The sequence below is a fragment of the Crocodylus porosus genome, unplaced genomic scaffold, assembly GCF_001723895.1.
Source record: "Crocodylus porosus isolate Cpor-Errol unplaced genomic scaffold, CroPor_comp1, whole genome shotgun sequence".
NCBI lineage: Eukaryota > Metazoa > Chordata > Crocodylia > Crocodylidae > Crocodylus > Crocodylus porosus.
Genome location: NW_017728922.1, coordinates 11208405 through 11232625, shown reverse-complemented (window position 1 = coordinate 11232625; position 24221 = coordinate 11208405). Strand labels below are relative to the sequence as shown.

The 24221-nt window shown below is 44.4% G+C and overlaps 1 protein-coding gene and 1 long non-coding RNA gene across 6 annotated transcripts in view; one reads left to right on the top strand and one right to left on the bottom strand.

Moving 5' to 3' along the window:
- The window catches only part of TOX2 (TOX high mobility group box family member 2), a 397146-nt gene extending 380248 nt beyond the window's left edge, over window positions 1–16898 (bottom strand). For 4 of the 5 annotated variants that reach the window (XM_019539708.1, XM_019539704.1, XM_019539707.1 and 1 more), the window contains exon 1: window positions 16725–16898. In XM_019539708.1, the coding sequence (XP_019395253.1) occupies window positions 16725–16826 (102 nt within the window). In that variant the 5' untranslated portion in view covers window positions 16827–16898. Of the gene's footprint in view, window positions 1–16103; window positions 16479–16724 lie in introns of those variants that run through there. The other variant, XM_019539706.1, reaches the window with a different exon arrangement.
- A 5957-nt stretch (window positions 16899–22855) lies between these two features.
- The window catches only part of LOC109313339, a 12907-nt gene continuing 11541 nt past the window's right edge, over window positions 22856–24221 (top strand). The window contains exon 1 of the long non-coding RNA XR_002102027.1: window positions 22856–22867. This is a non-coding gene — a long non-coding RNA (uncharacterized LOC109313339). The remainder of the gene's footprint in view (window positions 22868–24221) is intronic.

Below are 24221 nucleotides of genomic sequence, written 5' to 3'. Positions count from 1 at the left end.
GTAAGTCCCAGGGCTTCTCTCAGCTTTTTTTTTTCCTTAAAGGGCCAGAGCCCCAGCAGGCAGGGCAGCCATGGAGGGTCTGGGGCAGCAGGGGGTGGGTTGAGGGGGCTCATGCAGAGCCCCTCCTGCAGCATGGGACAGTGGGGGACAGTGGGGATGACCCTCTACCTGGCAGCACCCAGTGAGCACCGGGGTTTTTCTTTAAAGTACCGGGAGCTGGCGTGGGCAGGGGCAGCCATGGGGCAGAGCTGGGGGAGCAGGCAGGGGTCCCCACATGGTCCCCTCCCGCAGTCTCCTTTCCCCCGCCCATTGTACTTACCAGCTCGGAGTGGCTGCAGCTCCCTGCTGCAGTTACCAGGGACTGCCCAAATCATTAAAGTTCTCTGAATCTTTACCAGAGCTTTGGAGAGCTTTGAATCGATTCAGACCTTTAAATTGGTCCCCTGATTCAATTCAGATTCGGAGATCCGGCCACTGAATTGGGCCAACTCTCCTCCAAATCTAATCACCACCAGAGGCTTCACACAGCCCTAATGTTTATCACTCTTAACTCAGTGTTTATCAGCCCATTAAGAAAACAAAGCCTCTCTCCATTAACTAATGGAGCTCTTCTGAAACAGATCTTGCAAAGAAGGACATTAAGCTACTTGTTGATGTCACCTTCCACAGCATAGACTGTAGCCAGCATGTAATCTGCTAGCTAATGCTGGGGTGTCTAAATAATGCATATGGGGGGAATAATCCCTGCTTAGCAGGGAGAAGTCAGGCAGACACTCTGTGCCTGCAAGTCTCTGTGAGAGCTGCAGCCAAGGAGCAGAGGAGAGGGGCCAGCCCTGCTGTGGATAAGAGAGCACCAACCAGCCCAGAAAAAATGTTGGGATGCTGGGGGAGCCTGGTTTAGACTCAGACCCCAGCAAGCGGTCTGGAACAGACATTGCATAAAGTGGTTTGACTCAAATCGTTAAGTCTAATACTGTATTCAACCAGGTTTATCTCAAACCGGTTTCAGCCATTTTCAAACAGGTTTATGTACACTGAACATCTATTCTGTTACAGGTTTAAATCAGTTTCTGATCACTTAAACTGATTTATGTGTACTGTCTGTCCCTAGCCTTAAGGTGTCACCCTGCTCTGCCTTCTGCCTGACTTCAGACTAACACAGTTAACTACCTTCTTTCGACAGGCAATGATAGAACTACCAAATATGCAAATAGATGCCCTTCCACAATTATTTTGCCACCTTGATGGAAAAACACGTGTTACCAAATTATTAATAATAAATATGGAATTAGTCTTCAGTTTACTTTGACCTATAACCTTTCCTTCTGAACAGGCTCTTTATCTTTAAAAAGTTGTAATGCTTACACTGCTTTGGTTTTCTTGGTTTCCCATAAATGCTGCCTTTGGTTTTAACAGATTTGTAATGTTAAAACAAAAAAATGTCACCAATGTCCATCTAAGCTTGAAGAGACAAAACCATAATTCCAATGCAGGTTCTTAAATATACACAGATTGAAGCTAGGGTGACCTCACTATCTGGCTACAGGGTTTAGTACATGGCTCATATTGAAATAAATTTCTTCTGCATTTGAGGGCTGTTTGATCTTCAGTCAACAATTCTTGTCAGTGATAAGGTCTGCCAGCCACTTTTAAAAGCTTGATACCATATTTTTAACATTACATTCTTCTCTTTTTTAATTCTAATATTTACTGAAAAGATAATAGAAGGGGGAGAAAGAAAAGTTACCTTTCTGAATTTAACGTGGGCAAATAAAGAAGGATTTTATCAGAAATAATGAAAGTGGTAATTAGTTCCCTGAACTGTTACAAGTCATATTTTTGTCACATTTCTTATTCTTTTCATTCTTAAACTAGTAACACTTTTTTTTAATTACATCCAAATACTTCACCAATACATTCTGAATACGGAGACAGAGCAAACTAATTTGGTTAAATTCCAATCCAGTTATCAACCAAGAATTTTCTTTTAAGGTTTCATAAAATTATAATAACTTCCACATTGATAAAGTTCCTTTCCTGCTGATTAAGGACTCTTGTGTACCCTGTCCCCTTTAGATAACAGGCCTTCAAATTCAGTTGCTCATGGGATAGTCTATGAAACAGGCTATGAAATCACTATTTTACTCCTGACTGGCTGTGTTAAAATGGCTCACCTTAAATGCAATGTCAGCAAAAGAACAGAATCACTTCATATTGCTCTATTATTTTACTTTTGACAGAGAAACATTTTATCTATAAATTAAGGAGTGGTGATTTCATGTAAAAAAATAAAAAAGGTGAAGTCTATTAATCAAGTGCTGGCAAATCATGCTAGACTGATAGCTCTGGACCTGAGAATATCTATGCAGACAACAGGTTCAGCACAGGTAATAACAACGCAAGTCTCACACACACATACACAAACCTGACTCACCAGTGAACCTCACCCCTTATTTATTTGTACTGGTGTAGTGTCGAAAGCCTACCAGTCAAAGATCCAGGCACTGAGCCTGCACAATCTAGGATTACACAAAATGTAACATTTAGTTAATTGGACAAATAAAGGTGGGGCCAAGGCAAGAATAAAGTCAGGTTAATCATTGATCTGAAGGGACCATACTTAGTGGAAAGAGGGTAGTTCAGGCTGTGAACAGTTCAGTCAGCCCCTCGCCCTTCCACTAAGATAGCCACAATGGCTGCCAAATTAAAACCAATAGTGGTCTTAATACACATACCAATTTGTTGAGGACTGGATTGAGGCCCACTAACTCCTTTCAGGCTAGCTAATGGGAATACATTAAACAGGAACAGTTTTCAGTCAGTAGCAGCCTGATCTGGATTTGAATGGGTGACCTGGAAGTAGTGTTCACAGCATCTTTTCAACACCATCTTCTACACATTTACTCTTTTTAAATTTTGGAAGGCTGAGTTATTAAATGGCTCTGCTTCTTCTTAAAAGTGTGATAGATATCCCATGTTATACTTCCTACTTTCTTTGGGTTAATGCTAGTTGGAATGAAACTGAACTGTTGGGTCAGTGTGGGTGTATATTGCTGCTGAATACAAGTAGGTGGTTTCTACAGAAGAAGAGAAAGTACAAGAAACAGGTAATAAGACAGGATCTAGAAGACATAAAAAAGAGAGTGGAGATTAAAAGAACAAGCCTTGAAAGGTGATTAAAAGAGGGGTTAGTACCAAACGATAATGCTTTACTCTACTTTAAAGACTTTTAAAGGACTTCCCAAACTCTTAACTTCAGAGTGAGGAAGGGAAATACTCTTTCCATTTTACAGTCAGAAAAGCAGAGGCACAGCTGAGGTTTTCATCAATGACTAGCCATTTCAAAACCCTCAGCTTCTAGATGTTCATGCTGAAGCTTTGAAAAAACTCTGATTTTCTAAAACCAGATACTTAGCTATTCCTGCTAATCCAGTCTCATGATGGTATCCGAGACGGGCAGCCAAAAAACTGAGGCAATAAAAAGTCGTTTGTTACGTCTAAACACGTTGTTGGCCTACAAGATGTGCTAAGGTCATGTAACAAGTAAATGGCAGGGCCAGGGATAAAATCCACAACTCCCAATTCTGACAGCATAGGGACCTGGAACACAAAGGTATAGAAGAGCTGAGCTTTGACAGCCAAGTCAGAAAAAGGTAATTAAAGAAGAGAAAAAGGAGAACTTCATCTTTATGAACAGGGACAGGTCATGAAAGTTAAGAGACAAAGACTCCCTGAGCAATCCAAACAGAAACCGTGAATCAGACAATTTTGTGTATTTTGTAGGAAGAAAAACTATGTTGAAGTGATGTATTTAATAGGATTAAAAAGTGCTTGCCACCTCCTGAAAGCTTGAGCCCATAAAAAGCGAGACAGAAATCTGCTTTCACATACATATGTGCAACTTCCATTGAGACCTGTAGATCTTTGGATTTATATCAAACCCTGATATAAATGAATGCGATGACATTTCACCAGAGCTGACTTTTACCTGATGTAAGCAGTAGACATGTACACAGGGCCAAAAGTGTGCCCTATATTGGAATTTTGGAATATTTTTGTTTCCCCAAAACACAAAAGTAGCACAGCTATGAATTTAGAAATGTGAAGTACCATAGCCATTTGTGCAAGAGTAATGCCTCCAATGGAGTAGAAGTGATGCAAGTACATGAGGTGGTCTTATGGTTGTCTCTCATAAGTTGAGGGGGCCAGATCCTCATCTTGTGTACATGAACAGTGTTCCACTGACAGTGAGTTACACCTACTAAGAACCTCACCTGATTTTTCCACTTTAATTTGCTTGATCTTCAGAGGTTATCAGATCCTTATGAACTCCAAACAATCACATTGCTGACAGCGAGAGACTGAATTTTTAAAGGTCATACAAAATATCTACATTTTACATTATGCATTTACACAATCCAGCTTTCTTGTACCCATGCTATCATTAGCAGTCAAGAAGCTGCCTCAGACTAAAAGTCACCTGGTTTCCTCAGATAAGACTCCTCAGAAACAGCTCACAATAACCAGTACAAACTAATTTTCAAATAATCTTTCCACAATAACAATGACTGATATAGAACCCTAAATTAACACTTACCTAATAGATACATATGCTATAGAACTGAACTGAAATCACACAGTAGACAATAAGAGATTTAATTATATCTACAGAGGTCAACCAATCTATGAAAAAGATTACAACAGAGGATGGCGTAATGCTAAGATTTAGCCTTCAGGCTAAGCAGCCATAAAACCCATTTTTCAAAGTTGAAATGGCATCCATCAGAACAAAAATGCCAGAAATAAACAACAAAAAGGGGGATGCACATGATTAAAATATTTAAATCTAGTCATCTAAGTGAAGCAAACACGTGATTTAAAACCACTTTCAGTTACATCTTCTTTACAGTGAGTTGATTATTGCTTGTCTCCGTTAAGTTGTGTTGTAGGGATTCCCCCTCCTTACAAAAAACAAATTATGCATCCCAAAATATAAGCCTTAATTATATAAAAGGGTGTATGTAAAATCACAAAAATGGAACATCAGAGCTCAAACATCCACTTAGGAGTCAACGTTAGCAGAACTGGAATCATGGCCCCATTTTACACATACTTTAGAAATGCAAAATAGAACAGAAAGAAGACAGAGAAAATGTTGTACACAGCAGGTAAAAACAGAAGCCTGATAGTCACTCACTGGATGGAAAATTGTCTAGGAAAACACATTAGCAGCATAATAACTTATTTTTAATGTAGAGCTGTTAGGAAAACACAATTATATGCTTCATTTATACTGAAAGATATAACCCAAGTTATGGTAAAAGCATTTAGATCTCAATTTGTAAAGACAGGATGAATATGAAGGTAACTGGGAAAAAAATTAATTCCAAACTGCTGCTGCTTAAATATCTGTATCTAGATCTGGAGGGACCCATCCATTATATACAGATTAATAATGAGACAGAGGGAACAGAGATTCTTATTGCAAAAATACCCCTGAAAACAAAGCAACCCTACTTTATCTATAGTCATTTTCTTAAAAAGGCAGAAAAAGTAGGACACTAAAAGAACAGGAATAAAGAGCATTTCATGGGTCACAAGTGTTTTCTGCATTAATAATATAATAATCCCTGAAGCAGAAATAATGTGTGCACTATACATTTAAAACCACTATATAGCTCTCCATTATAAATATGAACTAAAATACAGTTTGTCACCAGTAATGCTTTTTAGAGTGTCAATGAACTAAACAAATCCTGATCTCTGTTACACCCCTGTCAGTGAAAACTAACTTTATGGAGGACAGTGGAGTTATGCTACATTTAAAGCAGCATAATACAGCTCCAGCTCCAGCCCAGTGATTTCAAGGAAGATGTTCATAGTCAGTATGAAGCATCATAAATAAGTTAAAGAAACCTGAAAAATTTTGATCCATTATCTTCACTCTGCCAACTTCTTCACATGTGCAAAGAACTTTTGTAGATTAGGCCTTTAAGGGAATTAATCAAAACTGACCTTTACAACCACATTGTTATATAAATCAGGCTAGTCTTCAAAATACCTCTATTATTCCAAAAGCTACTGGAATAAAGCTTCTTCTCTGCACATATAGCTAGGATAACACTTTCTATGAATGGATGATCATTCATTATTTGAATCTCTGATTTAATAAAGCCCAAGGCAAAATGGAGCTTCAAACACTTTGTACTATGCAGACAGAATGCATACACCATCAAAAAATACGGTTTAGGAAGCAGAGAAGGCCCATTGAGTGACTTAAAGATTTTCTAAGACTAAGTTCTTGCCCACCTTCAGGGCATTATTCAACATTCGTTATCAACAAGAGTTTCCTGCATCAATGAGAGTAAAAGAGGCCCTAAAATTATAATTTTACTGGGCATTTTGTTTCCCATTCAATTTTCTTTTTCAATCCCTTCCTTACTCCTTTTCTCCCTCTCTCTCTCACTCTTGCTCTCCCTCCCCCTCCCCCAAAAGAAAGATTTATGTTTCTTCAAAGCAAAATTGGCTTAGAAAGTAAAATGGAAAAGAAAATATTTTATCTTCCAGGATGGCAAAGCAATAAAACACTGAAAAAGGCCAGTGTTTATCACTACAATTTACAATGTACAATAAAAGTCAAAACAAAATAGAATGTTCCATAAAAATGTATTCATAAGATTGACCCTGCTTTATCCTAGTAGGTCACATTCAATTTGTGATTAGCTCTTAAAAAAAGAAAACTTTCATACAAATTAATACCTCTCTCATGACTAGTGGATTTTAATTGTCTATGATTTATGCAAGTAATTTATGCATTAGTAAAATAATTTTTATCCATTTGATAAACTGAGAATGCAAGATACAAGGAAGTTACCATGTATCTAAAGTGAAAAAGTAATAGAGCTCTATTAGGAAGGCTTATAGCCTAGATTTTGATCATGCTTTTGAGTTCCAAAAATGTTAGTAATGTTGAGGGGTTTACAGACTTACCTTGATATCTGTACATCATTCCCATTAAAAATGGGAGGATATCAGTTAAGGACAGAATATGCACATAATGTTTCAGAGAGAATTTCTCTCTATAAGTGACTGAAATGTAGTTTGAATTAAGACACTACAACTATATCCTTAACTGAGTACTTTGGATTGCAATCAGTGATTATGATCAGAATGCCTGAAAATGTATTAAGAACTTTTTAAATGCCCACAGAAAGATCTGTATGTAACTTTGTTTATGCAGGAAAAGCAAAAACATTAAGTCATTATCCAATTTACCTCTACAGATAGGAGAGCAAGACATAGGCAGTCCACCAATACATGCAGAACATTACAAATTACACTACCAAGTTCAGCCCCTAAAACAAAGAATAGTTCTAATCCACCACTCTTACCACTATTTTACTCCATGACTAGCAGTTTTGCTGGACCCTTACATTGTACACTACCTATTTTAAGTATCTGGATGAGTCATCGCACACTAACATTTCAGCCAACATAACGCACATCTTCACTAAGGGTTCACTGGGGCCCAAAGGGGGCCAAGGACAGTGTGTATTCCACTTCCTAAATCCCAGAAGGATTTACTTTACTGTGTTTACTCAAATATAAGAAGACCCCCCATTAGATTCTATAATATGGAAAATGTATAGATTTGTCATAATTTTTCATGGGATCAGGTGGCATTCTTGACCTCTGCCCCCTGCAACTTCTTTCTTCTGTGGTCCCTTCTCCCCTTCCCTTATTTTCAGATCCTGCACTCTTTAAACACGTAGATGTGAGGAGCAAATTTAAAAACAGTAACTCTGAAATAAGCAGGTTACTATGAGTACCCATAGACTTAGTTCATCCAGAATTGATAGACTTTAACTTTTCTGAAACAGCTGCAAGTTTTAGCATAGGTATGCCATAAACACAACCACTTTTGTACCTACTTAACTAAAGCATTAAGCCTGCATGACGTTATTCCAAAGCCAAAAAGCTCATGATTTACCAAATAGTTCATTGAGCTGACCCCTGTATCAAGCTACAGTGACCCCATAGCTCAACAGTGCTCAATATGTGTGTGTACTCCAGATACCCCCCACAAAGGATCCATGTAGCCCCCATTCATGCCTGGAACCAGGCATTCTGTATATGCAGATGAGGCACACAGCACCCTGATCCAGCTCCACTTCAGAGCAGGGCCACACTAATCATATGTGACAGGCTGAGAGAGGGGGCAACAGAGGAATTCTGGGCATGAACGATGTGTGCCCCTGGAGGCTGACGGGGCACAGTGACCACCTGCAGGTGGCAGCACTGGCGAGGGAATGGTGGCAGCGAGTGGGGAGCTCCCGCAGGCAGCCACAGAGGTGTCGGCAGTGGGGAGGGGGTGGCAAGCACCAACCGGTGGTCAGCGACCACCCACAGACACCACCGGTGGTCTTGGTGGGAGGCGGGGTGGTGGCGAGTGACGACTGCCCACAGGTAGTGCCAGCAGCATTGGTAGTACTTCTCTCAGGAAGTGCACCGCCAATCTCAGGGGGTGCACATGCACCCGCATGCACCCCCTACACATCGTCACTGATTCTGGGTGAAATTATTGGGACCCCATTTGGTGATGTTTGCCAGACATTTAAGGCTGGTAAAGAAACAGGAATAATTGGAAAGAAAGGCACACGTCAGCTGTGGGAGTGAAGATCAAGTTGAAATATATACAATGCAGTATATTCCATGACTTGAAAAAGAGTCAGAATGGAGGGGGACTGAACTCAATCGCCAATACCCTATATCTTATTCAGATGGGCTATACTAACCTAACTTTCTGGTAGGTTCTCATTAGTATGTTTGACTAATATGATCAGTGACAGGGAGCTGTCTTGAGACCAGTCATGACATCAGCCCACCCACCTGTTTAGGACAGTCCATCCTGCCTCAAGTGTCTTCAGATACGCTTTGGCCTCTCCGCCTTCTCACTAGGGCCACTACTCCGTCCCCTGGGCCTTATGCCCCTTGGACCTCAGGTCCTACTCAATGGGTGTGGACCCTGCCTCAGGCCTCAGTGGACCTGGACCCTGTGCTTTTCTGTCAGTGCGTGCTCCCCTAGCCTCTCTCCTCCACAGGGTACCCACAAGACAGCAGGGGCTGAGGCTTTATGGCACCCCACCCTTGCCTTTCAATGGGGATACACAGGTGTGGCATTTCCTGGAGACTGCCCTGCCACAGGCAGGCCCACCACACCATCCAACCCCAGCAGGGTGCATTTTCAGGTCTTACACAGAACCAAAAAGAACCACCTCTATCCCCATAGTTCCTACCCTAACCTTCAGATGTTCCAGGAGCTGTCTCCTTAGGCTGTGCAATATTGCTCTACTGGCTCCTTAGGGCTAGGGACAGACATTACACATAAACCAGTTTAAGTGATGAGAAGCTGTTTTAAACCTGTAACAGAACAGATGTCCCATGCACATAAACTAGTTTGAAAATGGCTGAAACTGGTTTGAGATAAACCTGGTTGAATGTATTATCAGACTGAACTGATTTGGATAAAACTGATTTATGCAATGTCCCCTTCCTGGTTTAACTTAAACCACAGTCCCCCAGCATCCCAGATGCTTTGCAGCCCTGGGATGGGCTGTTTGCTCCAGAGAAGCACTGGCCCCACCTCTCTGCTACACAGTTGGAGCTCCAGCAGAGACAGCAGGCATAGTAGTGTCTGCCTGGCTTCCCCCTGTCCCACCGTTCCACCACTCCCTGCTTAAGCAGGGATTCCCCACCATCCATCTCCCAAAACACAGACTGTAGCTAGCATGTGGTATGCTAGCTAACGCTCAGAGGTGTCTGTGCGAGGCAGACAGGACAAAGACAGACAGGACAGTGTCTGCTTAGGGTTTTTTGAAGCTAATCAACAGATCATCCAGTAATATCCTTCCATTCCTTCCTTGGAAAAAGTTGTTTAAGAAGAGCTTGAACTAATGAGAAGGGCTTTTATTTTCTTGCTGGGGTGCTAAATGCTGTGTTATCAAGTTCCTGCTGGCTCCCAGCTGGTCAGGAGAAGCAGAAGGGGGGAAGGTGGGAATGGACCCCCCCCAATCAGAGTGTCCTGCCAGGGCCTGGTCACACCCCCACTCAGCTCAGCACTGTAGAAGGGTAAGAGGGCTGCTCTAGCACACTCCAGCTTCTAGCCTGAGCCACTGCAGGCACATGCTCACATTTTCTCAGTCCAGAGGGAATGTCTGTGCACTTGCAAACCAGTTCATCCTAGTCAGGTTAGACTAACCTGCAAAGATTGAATCAATTCGGGCTCAGGCTTTTTGAATGTCTGTCCCTAGCCTTATAGTCTTGTTCAGTTGTTGGCTGCATTTAAATCAACTTTATAGTTGATTTCTTTTATTGAGCACATGCTGCTTCTGGCATCAGTTTAATGATAGACAGCATTTTCCCAATGCTGATTGGGAGAAAAAAACCCTTGTCTTATACTTGAGTAAATCTGGTAGTACTGGCTGTCAGAATTTGTCTAACACGCACCAATAGATCAGGCTCTTCACAAAATGCCACGGCAACCAGCTTCTTTAAAAAAGCGGTCATAGGAGGAGCCACTATTACATAATAGTGTAGTGCTTAGAGTACTCACCCAGGAAGTGGGAAACTCTAAAGTACCTCCTCTGCCTGTGAGTTTGAATCTTATTATCACCAGCTTCCTAAGAAAGGCACTCTAACAACCAGACTATATACTATTGAGAGGGAAGTTTGGACTGCTTCTGCTGAAGGTGGGCCACTGTGAAGAAAAGAATTCAAGATTCAAAGAAAAAAAGAGTACACAAGGGGGGTTGGACTGTAGCTTAGCAGTTATGATACTCATCTCAGGGTGCAGAGACCTTGATTCTAATCCTTGTTCTCAGCGCTGTTTCTATGTTTTAATTGAAACAGTTGCTGGCTGATATTCAAAAACAGTCCAGCAGGAGAGACTGTTCCCTCCCATTCTACCTCATGAACAATTCCACTTTGTCCAGGGAATCACGTTGGTCTTGTGCTCTGTGTCTCTGATCCACTGAGTCTTAACCTTTTTTCTACAGAGGGGGAAAACTCCAGCAGGAGTGAAGATGTGCACTCAGCAAGAATGGGCAATATCATGGGGGTTGCAGATGCTCCAGGGAGGTAGAAATGCAGGCTTGAATTCAAGCAATTAAAGGAGGGTACTAAATCTGGTTTACCCACATCTTGGTGGTATCGCAGCTATGCTATATCACAGGCACAGGCACCAACACTACCTTTCTCCTCCCATGTCCTAAAAGGAAACAGTGGACTCCACTTGATACTTCAAAGAAAGGGCATAGGAGAGGGCTCCTACACTCAGCAGAGGGCTCAGAACTGTGACATTTAGAAGAAATGAGGTTCTTGGGAGTGGGATTTAAGAATCAGTTGATACATCTACAGGAAACATTCACTGCAGAGCTAACTCTCAGCATCTAGACGTGTGCCCCTATTAGGGCATGGTAAACTAATAAACACCACCATAGGTTAGGACTTGTAAACACAAGTACTATGCTATGGCAGTGTTTAGTGCACCACAATGCTCATGTAAATTCTGATAGGGGTGGTTGGGGATGCAGGTGATTCAGTGCGGGGGCTGGCAGTCAGCTAGCCCCACAGACCCTTGCACCCCAGCCAGCCCCTCTGCAGCACAGTGAGCTGGGTCTGAGCAGCCCCAGGCTGGCAGGCCGACAGCCCCCCCCACCTTGGGGCCTCTACCAGCCAGGGTTGGTCTGACCCAGCTGAATGTGCTGGGGTCCTGAGTACACATGTAAACACGGCACCCAGGAGCAATAAACTCTAGCACGAACTGCCTCAGAGTTTATTGTGTCACACTAATAGCACGTGTAGGTGCACTCAGTGTTTCCTCTCTTGGATACCTTTAGACAGCAGAGTGGGCTGATTTTTATTGGCTCCCTGCTCATCAGGCTGATTCTTGTGGATCATGTACTGAGATGCCTAATTCTCTCTATATACTGGGCAGATCTACATGTGCATTAATGGGCCATTGCTACTGTGCATTAAATTTAGTACCTCTAATATGAGGTACTAATTAAATGTTGTGCACAGTAGCAAAGGAACATGGTCTTTTCATGATGCTTAATGAACAGTAGACTAATTCTACTGCACATTAGCGCATTAGCATGGCTTTTGCTTTGATGCGCTAATACTCAATAGAATTAGCCCACTGCACATTAAGCATCTCATGTAGATACATCCAGTATATAGGGAGTCCACCTGCCTCCTTCAGGATCCTGGATTCCACTCTGGGAGACAGGCTAAAAAAGTTATGGGTTCTTGCCTTTTTGGCATCTCAGTTCTTTCTGGAATCTGGCCCTCAAAAACAACAGTAATGAGTAGAAGACAGAGTAGATTTGTACCTTATAGACTAACTAAATCAGACATGTCTAAGTTTTCATAAAGGGCAGCTTCCTTAATAATATGCTAATATCTGATTAATAAAACAGCCAACTACCTCTCTCTATAATAATGAGCATCAATAAGAGACCCTGGATAGGGAGATAGCTGTAGATCCACTAATCATTCAGCTCCCACTGTTGGGGAAAGAAAGGTGCCATGGACAAATACTGGTACAGTAAAATCTCTGTTATCTGGTACTTCATCAACTGGAATACCTTATTAACCGGAATTTTGGCGCTGCACCGAAAGCGGCAGGACGCACACGGTGCTGCACCGCACCACGTTGCCTCCTGCCGCGCGGGGGAACAGGAGGGAAAGCTCACATGCATCGACCGCTGTCACCACCACCCACCACCCCGTGCTGTCGTTGCTCTGCATGCAGCTGCCACCACCCCCTCTCCTGCCGCTGCTCCGCATCTAGCCAGAAACCCTGTGCCTCAGGTAACTGGCACTTTTAGCTTACCAGCACCCCCCATTTCCCACTCGTGCCAGATTACAGGGATTGTACTGTATTTGACCTTGAGTCAGCATTCATCACTTTGCACAGCTAACAGAAAACCCTGTCTGTGACACCCTATAGGACAGCTTCACAAATTTTTGCAGGTAGTACTGAACGTATGACACCCGTTTTATTATACTTTTAAATGTTCTTGTTCTTCCTAAAATGGAAATGCTGATGCATGGCAGGTACCTCAGTAGCTAGAAGGAGAAATTGAAACTTACTGTGGTGCACAAATGAGATTGGAAGTCTCATGATAACAATATCATGTTCACTAAGTGCACAGAACAATTACATTAGCATTTCAGGATGCTTTAGGCTAAAGAGTGTTTCCTCAGCAAGCTCACTGGCTGTACTAAAAGTGCCTATTGGCTCAGTGATAGTACAGGCAGAGCTATTGTTATGTTCTCAGCTCATGCTATTTATACACAGTAACATTGTGCATACCTTTCTATCTTGGTGTTTCTCTGCCTACTGAAAAAAAAGCCATCTTAAATGGAAAAAACTTTAAGTCAAAGAGTTTAAAACTCATTTTTAAGTGTCTCCTTATCTGTATTATGCATTTGGTAGTATTCCCTTGGGTGAAGTGCTGACAGCTTCTCTGACTTCAACTATGACAAAGGTCTCTGGCAGAAGAAGAAAGAACCCAAGCCTCCTCCCCACCTCAACTGTTCTGGGTCTCAGCTCAGTGCAAAAGGAACAACAGATGGAATGGTCCCCCAAAGCACCAGCACTCTCCTCGTTTAGATCTATCCTAACATGGTCAAGGGAACTTTTCTAAGGCAACCCTCCTCCTCCAGATTCTTCCACTGCATCCAACTTTGTCTGGGCTTTTTGGAGCTTGTTGTGACTGTCTTTATTTTATATCTTATTCAGCATCTCACACATTGCCAGCATTAGACATATAATAGGCATGGATGAGGGATAGAATCTGTAAGTGAAAAGAAAAAAAAATCTCATGAAGAGGAAGGGTTTCCCACAGACCCCTCAAATAAGAAGTTCCCACAGAAATAAAACCATATAAGTAATTTATTTTCATGGTGTTCATTCAAGACAAAGTGGACCTGCAGAGGAGAGTAGGGCAGAAGCCCACACCTAATCTTGAATTTCCTGTTGAACAGAGTAGGAGATACTGATAGTGTTGACTCTGTCCTTCTAAAATATATCCCACGGTTGTACTTGATGATGCACATTCCCCTCTGTGCACTTTGCCAATCTTTTATTAAAATTAATCGCACGGCATCTGCATTTAGTGTCTAAAACAAACTGAACCAATTTTATTCCTGGCCTGCCTCAAGTGGCTTCATACCAAGAGTAAATCTGACCCATGTTACTTAAGCAAATGGTGTTTGATACTACAAAGAAATTCTTAAACATCAGGGAAAAGGCTAGTATTTTCCCTTCTTACTCTCCCTTCCTTAAGATCTTCAGTAGCAGTGACAACAGCAGCACCTGGTGGCAGTGGTCAGTACCTTGTATGCTCCTCTGCAACATCCCACCCAGCCTTTTCAGCTTGAAGATTAAAAACTGTCTTATTTTATTCATTAGAAAAATGAAGCAAACATCTCCTCCAGATCTTTCTGTTTTCAGTGTATTGCACCAAACAAGCATTTCCCCCAGAAACCGATTAACAGCAAGTAGCTGCCAACTAGTCACAACAGGACTAATATCAGGGACTCAAACCATGGACAACTCCACAAAAATGGACCTGAAAGTATTCTCATGTCAAAGGTTTTGGAAGTACAAGTTAACTTTTATGTTGTGACTTGACTTTCCATTGCAAGGCACTCTCTGCTCTTAAGATATCATAGAGAAAACATGACAGCCAAGTTACAGAAAAAAATGGCATGTACCCCAATTAGACCTCAGGATGTGACACTCTACCTGAACATCTTTTACATCAAAAGCTAGGAAAAGCAGCAAGACTTAAGATAATTAAAATAAGCAGAGTTTTAGACTGCTGCAATTTTCCACTGTGTCTGTTTACAGACTCTTTTACCTCAAGCTCTCACGTACCTTAGCAATTGACGCTAGTAAGGATTTTATATACATACATATAGTTATATACATATATATACACACACACACACACACACACACATATGTACATACATCTCAATCAATTGATCGATAGGTATTAAAAAATTATCTCTTCTCTTCCAAGGGCCTGGTCATTTTTTTAGTACTTTATAAAGTGACCCAGATGTTAATAAAGCAAAGTGCAACTAATAAAAGTGGAGCTTGGAAAACAATTTCCCATTTTATCAGTTTCGGTTTTGGAATAACTAGCCATATTAAAAAAAATCAATCATCAAGTTTGTTGCATACAAGTCAAGGTATGTAAATGAACCAAACATAGATCATATTTAAATATATCAAATCAATTCACCGAGTCTCTGAAACCATGCTTCTTTCTCTTCTTCTATTTTCTAAACACAAAATTATATTCAGCATGTTACAACAGCAAAATGTATGGCCATCCTAACTATAGTTTGGCAATATTAGAACTTTCAATACCTACATTAACTTTTAAAAATAAAATCGCCAGAATTTTGGACCATGAAACCTAGACACAGGTGCATTCAAACTTAACCAAATGAATCATACTCCAAATAGTTTCACTCCAAACTGTTTTGTTACTAAAAGGTTCCTCAAATGCAAGGCGGGTAGCACCAGTAAAGAACTATTTACTACTGAACATATTATGGCTTTACCCTCTCGTTGCTCTTGGATGAAATATCATTTCCTAAAACACCTCTGGCACTCTCAGATATTCCCAAGTGAATTCCTCTCTCATTACAAAAAGGGTGTTTTTCCATTCAGCAGCAGCAAGCAGAGAAATCTAGGTTAGAAAGATTTTCACGCTGCACTGTAGATCTTATGAAATATACATAATCCAGGGCTGCCTGCTGTATTTAACAGAAGTAACTGTATTGTGGGGATGAGTACATGAAGTAGATGCCTCCAATGGAGGGACAACAACCCAAAGTCAGAGTTCAGAAGAATGAAAACACGTGTACAAATAGCCATAGCCCAGCAGGTAAACACGAGGCCAGAGCCAGGTTTGTGTGGCCTTGCCAAAAGAAAAGAAAATGTAAATCCTTTTGGGAGAAACATTAGGGAAGAGAAATATTAAATAAATAAATCACACAAACAAGAATAACATACTCACCCTAAAGCATTTGTGTCCTAGCCTATACATTTTTCAACTTGACCCACTGCCAAGCCCACAAAGTCTCCTCGCCCCATGGAACTGCCCCGACCTCCGTGCGATGCCGGCTGCCTGGCAGGGGCCACCGATGTGCCCGCAGCCTGCGCCGTCTCCTCAACCCGGTTTGAAATTCCCTCCCACAGGACGCAGCCTCCGCGGGTTTAACACTTCTTGTCCCACAAACAGGGAAGTTTCCGGCGTTTCGAGCGGCAACGAGCTGCAGCGAGAGCCGCCCGGTTTCGGAGCTGCCGGAATCGGCACGGGACCGGAGCGCGCGCCGTGGGGCTCTGGCCAAGGCCCTGCGCGCAGGGACCGAGCCCTGCCCGGGCTCCGCGCGGGACCGCCGCGCGCCGGCTGCCGCCTCATTGTTGGCCGGGAGCTCCCGCGTCCCGGCGCCCGCCCCGCCCCACCCCACCCCACCCGGCGCTGCAGCTGACAGGTCCCCAGCTCCGCCAGCCTGGCAGCGCTGCGCTCGCTCGCTCGGGAAGTTTGCCTCCGCCGGGCCGGGGGCTGCGGATGACCCGGGGCGTGTGGCCCGCTGCGTGCCCGGGCTGCCCTCCCTCCCCTCCCGCAGCCGGTTACCTTGTTGCAGTGGTAATAGTCCAGGGGGCCGAGGCAAGTGGGGTCGGCCCCGGGCAGGGAGCCTACGGCGGTGGGGGCGGAGGAATAAAACCTAACGTCCATGCCTGAGCTGCGAGACGAGGCGGCGGCGGCAGGAGGCTCTAGCGGGCATAGAACCCAGAGCCGGCTCCTCTCGGCTCTATTGTTCCAGGCGCGAGAGGAGGGGGCGGGCGCGGGGCCGGGATGCCCCTGCCCCGCTCAGCAGCTCAGTCCGGGCTGCACAGTGCGGTTGGGACCCGGCCGCCCCGCCCCGGCGCCCCCAGCTGCAGACCGGCTGGGACCCCAGCTCCCCCGAGTCGCACCGACGCGCTGGGACGACCTCCGGGCCCCCCTGGAGGAGAGGCAGTGGGACAGCCTCGTCTGCAGCCCCCCGCTACACAAGGGGCCCGCTCGGAGCGGAGAGCGGGGCTTGGGACTCCCCCGCCCAGAGGGGAGGGGGTCGGGTCTCCCGTGGGCCGGGTGAGCCCGCAGCAAGGGGCTGGCACTCCTGCGCCCCGCAGTGCCCTCCTCGGCGGCACCATAGGGGCAGGGTCTCCCCCCTCCATCCCGTTCCTGCTGGAGTGAAAAAGTTGGATTTCTCTGGCCCCCAAAGGATGTGGGAATCCTCCTCCACCTCCTGCCCCCAGAAAGGGCCATGAGAGTGCCTGGGTGCAGGGTCCCTGCTTGCCATCTCCCCAGGTAGAGGATCCACTTCCCACTTTTTTGCCCTCACTCCTCCCCAGCTCCTGAACAGGTGTTGGAGTTTCTTCTTCCAGCCCCACGGACTGCCCTGAGCCTCTGCCCTATCCACTTCCCTCAACAGGGCAGTTTTCTTCTTGCCCCACCAACAACCTCCATGAGGAGCTTGATGTCCAGAGGCCCAGTGTTGCCCCTCTTTCCCCCCACCTCGGTCTGGGTGTTACCCTATCTTCTGAAAGTCAGGCCTCAACAAGTGTCTAGACCATTGGTTCCCAACCTCAGGGCGCAACTCAAATCAGGGTCACGGGGGGTCCTCAGTAGGGTTGTGAAGGGCCCACACGCACACATACACTCATACATGTAGGCTGGGAGCAGCAGGTGGGGCTGCTGCACACAAAAGGGGTAATGGTGGCTCCCCCGCTCCTGCCCCCAGGCCACCACCACTGCTGTACTCCACTCCCAGCAGCCCCCACAGTGCCAGGTCAAGACGTACTGTTGGTGGCCAATTTTGGGTTGCAGCAAAAGAAGGTGGGGAACCACTGGTCTAAACTCACCCTTCAAAATGTAGGAACCACTTATAAGAGTGGGAGAGGGAAAGAGGACCTCTCATTTGTCTGGCTCACCAGAGAACAAGAATGGTTATGTGATCTCCCAGCTTACTCCAAGCCATTAAACTGGTTCCTAGATATTTCTGTCTGACAGAGGCAGTCTTTCAGAAAGGTAAGGTTATCCTGCAGGTCTCCTGCAACCATCACAGGTGTTTGTACCTGTTTTCTGGCAATCCTCCCCCTCTTTAGAAAGAGCCATCTCTTACCTTTAGTATACCATAGGGATGGGTCCTTCAGGAATGGACTGTTCACAGAGAAGATTGTACAGTGCCTTCAAGTTCAGGGTTTGAATTATAGGGGAGCTCAGGGGGGCTGACCCCCCTCCCCAATAAGTTCTGAGAGCCCCACTGTAAACTTAGAAAATCATAACCTGAGGGGTCTCCAGTTTCATTAGGGCATCATGATGGGCAGTCCAATTTTTTGCAGAGCCCTGCCAAGAGTCAAAATGTAATTCAAACCCTGTTCAAGTTTCAGGCCCTACAGGAGTGGGCCGTATGAGGCAGCTAGACCAGAAAGAGAGAGAGAGAGAGGAACATTTATAGAGAACATGTACTGTACATAAACAAGTTATTCCCTCGGAAGGGAGGTCATGCATACAGACTATGATGTAGAGTGGGGCTCGCTTTATAAAACCAAAACTTGAGATGAACTGCCACATGGGCACACTTGGTCTCTGACACAGCAAGTGCCATCTTCCCATTTTACTATTTTTTCTCCTTTTACCATTTCTATTTATTTTCTCATTGCCATAAATTTTCCTGTTCTTTTTTCTCTTCTCTTCTTTGTTTCATTCCTCCCCAAATGTTCTGATTTCCCTCCCCTGCAAAAAGCTACTGACAGGAGAATATCTACTAGAGTCATCTAAAGCTGAACTGAGCACTACCATGGTGCAGAGAAGAGTAGCTTCTGCATATACACCATTGCCTGGGTCTGCACATTAGTATGTGGGAGCTGCTCCTGTGGCTAGCATTACTGCAGGTGGCACAGAAAATGAGCCGAGCTCCTGGATCGGATAATTCAAGGAGGAGCTCGGCTTTCATTAAAAAAAAAAAAAAAATTAGTAAGTTTCTAGTAGCCCTAATCATTGCAGAGGAACATTAGAAAATGTGTTCTAAGCGCAAACCATAGACTTAAAATCCACAGGGCAGACAAAAAAAACTTCAAACGTACTATTTTTTTGTCAATCTTATAATTTTGGGGCCTGCTTTGTTGTTTTTAAATGCTTATGGATGGCAATACTCTGCTCAGCCCCACCTCTGCCTTGTTTAAAAACTTACTTTGTGTTTGTAAAGTGCTTTGAGATCGTTCAGTAAAAGGCACTATAGAAGTGTATAATACTCTACAAAGTACTTCATTACTCTACCCTTCCTAATCAGCGCACTTTGTAATTCTCATGTATGAAAAAATTGCTGTCTCTACTTTTCAACAGATGCTGTAGTGAGGTGCCATATTACTAAGGCTATGTTACTTTTGAAAAATCTTTCCAAGTACCCTAACTAGTATATTGTGAAGCATAAATAATTAAAACTAAACTAAAGCTGTCAAAATAACAAAAACAAATATATTTTTGATGCATTATTATGGTTTGTTCAGCAACAGAATTCAGTAATTAGTAAGCAGCCTCTGCATCGTTAGTATGAATTAACAAGGCTTTATGGTATTATTATCTTTATTATCATTATTATATTTCATATATTGTAGAGACATTTCTAGCAACTCCCTAGTTAAGGTTGCATCCATTTTTTCACCTAAAGTGGGATTTCATTTCTTTATTTCCCATGAAAATCAACACCTTTTTATCACCCTACTTAGAGTATGTCTTCTGCAGATGCAAACTGTTTTTTTAAATGATCATGTTATTAAATTGGCCCCATTGTAAACATTTTAAAATCACTTCCTTTCAAATGGTAGGAATGATTTCCTAATGTCTTCTTAGATCCCCCTAGGGCATACGACTCACAACACTCAGACATGTCAAACTTTGCACATTCATCCCCCTTCATTAGGTATCTTACACATGCAGATCTAAAACCAGTCATCGCAAAAGGAAAACACTGTTCTTATTAATATCTGTAACTGTTTTTTGATATACACCAAAGGAGGCTGGGGAAGAAAGCCCTCATTTTCAAACAAATATTTTTACAGCTCATATTTGTTAAAGGATTCAATATGTTTAACAGATAAACTATCAAAAAAGACCTTCGCTCATTCTCCATCTTCTCCTGAACCTCTCTGACAATAAGGGTCATTGAAGGAAGTTACTTTCTTAGGCTTCCTAAAATCAGCAGTAAAACTTCCTGGCCACGTGTGTGTCCTAAGGTGTGCAGGATGGAATTCCAGTCCTGACACACATTGTGTAATCTTGCCCACTGCCCAATATTCAGTGATCTCTTCTGATGGGTCTCTAGTTTCCAATACACAATTCTTCATTGTTTTGTTCAGTTATTTCTTGTGCTCAATCTAACACATGCAGTCAATATTATTAATAATGAAGAGAAAGTTAAGCATATGTTTAATAAAATTAATATAGACAAAGAAGAGATCATGAGAATGAAAGGGAAGCTTGGTGACAGTGATCACGAGTTGATCACTTTCTCTATCCATCGGAAAACTGGCAAATTAGTCAGCAATGCAGAAATCCTCACCTTTAGGAAAGATGACTTTCACAAGCTCAGGAGGTTGATTGTTGAGGCCCTGAGAGACCATGATCTGACAGGGAAGGGAGCCCATGATGGACATGATTCTAAAAGCACAAGGGAAGTCCATTCTGGCCCATAGGAAAGGTAGCAAAAGGGCTGGGAGACCCCTTTGGCTCAGTAAGGAACTCATGGACCTCCTGCATCTGAAAAGAGAAACTTAGAAGGGATGGAAGTCAGGAACTATCACTAAGGAAGATTATGCAGCACTGGCCTGAACCTGTAGGGAGCAGACCAGAAAAGCCAGGGCTGAAACCAAACTCAGACTGGCTATAGGAATCAAGGACAATAAAAAGTCCTTCTTCAAATACATGGGAAGTCAGAAAAAAAACAAGGGCAATATTGGACCCTTGCTGAACCAAATGGGGCAGCTGACAACTGACACCCAGGAAAAAACTAATCCCCTCAGCAGTTATTTTGTGTTGGTTTTCCACCAGCCCAAAGGGATCACCCTGCCTGACAGGACACAGGACTACCAGGGTAAGGGCGATTATATGCCTGTAATTAGTGAAGATCTTATGAGGGAACAGCTTGAGAGACTGGATAGCCACAAGTCAGCTGGCCTGGATGGAATTCACCCAGGAGTGCTAAAAGAGTTGGCTGACATCATAGCACAATCAATGGCGAGGATAGTTGAGAATTTGTGGTGCTCAGGAGAGGTCCCTGAAGATTGGAAGAAGGTCAATGTGGTGCCTATCTTCAAGAAAGGAAGGAAGGAAAATCCAGGGAACTACAGACCAATTAGTTTGACCTCAATCCCTAGGAAGATCTGGGAAAAAATCATCAAAGAAACCATCAACAACAGGCTGATGGAATGTAATGTTCTGAGAGAGAGCCAACATGTCTTCATTGTGGGTTGGTTTTCACTGACCAACCTCATTTCCTTCTATGACCAGGTAACACATCACCTGGACAAAGTAGAAGAGGTTGATGTCATATATTTAGGTTTCAAAAAACCTTTGACTTGGTCTCCCATGATGTCCTCATAGTAAAATTGGAGAACTGCAACCTCGATAACCTACAGTCCAACGTCTGGGGAACTGGCTCTGTAGTTTGACCCAGAGAATGATAGTTGATGGAACCAAGTCAACATGGCACATGGTGACCAGTGGCATCCCCCAGGGCTCCATACTAGAACCAATGATACTTAATATATTCATAAATTATCTGGAGTCGGGTGTCAGAAGTGGACTGGCTAAATTTGTGGATGACACCAAATTATGGGGAAGTGTGGTCACTCTAAAGGATAGGATCGCAATTCAGGCCGACCTGGAAAGGCTTGCAAGGTGGGCAGATCAAAACCTGATGACATTCAACATGGAGCAATGCAAGCTTATATCAGGGCTGTTCAACTTCTCAGTGGCCAGGGGCCAGATGTCACTCAGGCTGTGATAACAGGGGTCACACCACAGGATACTATGGGCCCTGGGGGCTGCATGCCCCGCTACTGAACTGAGTGCCTAGGCACCTCCCCTGCTGTTCCACACATCCCCCTGCTGTTGTAACCCACACCCAGCCCCACCCCTGGCGCTGCTCCCTATGTTCTCCTGCTGGACTGGGCACCTAGACACCACCACTGTACCTTATATCTCCCCCACTGCTACTTCTAACACCTCCCTACTACACCATGTATCCCCTCCCTATGCTCCCAGTTCTTCCACACTACACCATGTACCATCCCACTGCTACTTCCAGCAGTCCCTGCTGTACCATGCACCACCCTGCCACTGTTCCCACCCCTCCCACACCCCATTGCTCTGTGCAACCAGGAGGCTGTTTCTGCATTGCACACTGAGGCACCCCAACTCATCCTTAGCTTCCTGACTATAAACTTCCCGCCCGAAGCATGCCATTGAGGTTCCCCTACCACTGAAGGCTGTACTGTGTTGCACAGCCTTAGTCTCTAGGGCAGGGCCAGGGGTGAGGGCAGGGGCAGGAAGTAGAAGTCAAGAGGGGGAGCCTGGAAACCCCAGTTGCTGCTGAAGATAGAGCAAATGCCGGAGTGACAGCCAGGTGACAGCCTGGGGCCACAGTTTAATCCCTTGAGGACCACATGGCTTACAGATTGCTAGTTGGACAGCCCTGTTTTATATAATAGCCTAGTGCTTAGACCACTTAGGAAGTAAGACACCTGGACTCCAGATTTGCCTCAGCATGAGGGAAATCAAACATATATTTCCTCCTTCTCAGGAGACTGCCTTCAAAGTTGCAGAAAGAGAACAGCTGTCATTGTGTGCCATGAGCCAATGGACAAGTAGGAGAAAAAGCAAGGAGCCTGTTAGTTGCCTAGTGGTCAGATCACTCAGCTGGGAAGGGATGTCCTTGGATTGGTCCCTATTTTCAGAATTAATTATGTATTTTTTACATTGACTATCTAATGCAAAATGTAGTAATTCTGGGGGGCAGAGGCAACTACCCAGGTTCTAGGTCCTAAATAGAAGCTCTGAGACCGCACACAGTGAGTTTGTGCCCTCAACAGCAAAGCCCCTGGTCCACGGTAGAGTGGCTCCAGTGAAACTAGTGAGTGCCCCTAGGTTTCCCTTCATGGGATCCACATTATAAAGAGAATTAACACAGCCTGGAAGCTGTACTAACATTTCTGGAGAGTCTCAAAAGGCTGTTGGGAAGCTTATATACATCTTCTTTGCCTCTGGATATTCTGCTTCTCCCTCCAGTCTTTCCCTCCTTAGGTGCAGATACTACAGGGTGCATCCACACGAGCACGCATGTGCCTCTTTCCCCTCTTCAATTTTGCAGTGCAAGGAAAAAAATTAGACCCCTGGATATCCAGAAGCCTAAAATAATCAAAGCTGAAAAAAGCCATGCCCTCAGGCAACCAGAGGCTGGGTCCTCCATACAGATGCTCTGGCTGCCAGAGCACCTCTATGTTTGGCCCCTCGCACTGGTGCTGAAACATGCGGTGGGCCAGGCTGCATGTTTCAGCACCAGGGCTTCAGTGCCGGTGAGTAAGGGGTTGGAGAGCTGGAGGAGGGGGGGGTGGGACCATGGGGGGGACCCCCAATGGCTTTGCCTACTCCCCCAGCCCTCCAAACCCCTGCTGTGGCTGGTCCTGCCCCCCACCAGCCCCGCTTGAGGCCCTTGACCCCTGCCACGGCCAGCTCCTCCTACCAAAAGCCCCCTGAGGCTCCTGACTCCTGCCCTGGCTGGCCCCATCCCCCCCAAACCCCCCCCCAGTGGGGGCACAAATGGCAGTAGTGCTGCACAAAGACCAACCCTGCAACTGCAGTCCAGAGGGGCAGATGCGTCTGCTGGCTCTGCAGTCCCCATCTGAGTCTGGCAGGTGCACTGCAGGTCACAGCCAGGCAGAAGCCCCCACTGGCAGACTGCTGCAGTGGGTAGAGTTTGCAGAGAACTCTCAGGGCAGCATTAGCAGTCCAGCTGACACAAGGGGTAGTGTCCCCAGGTACCAATTGGCTAGGCCCCAGAAGCTCCTGAGAGCTAGTAGCCCTGAGCTA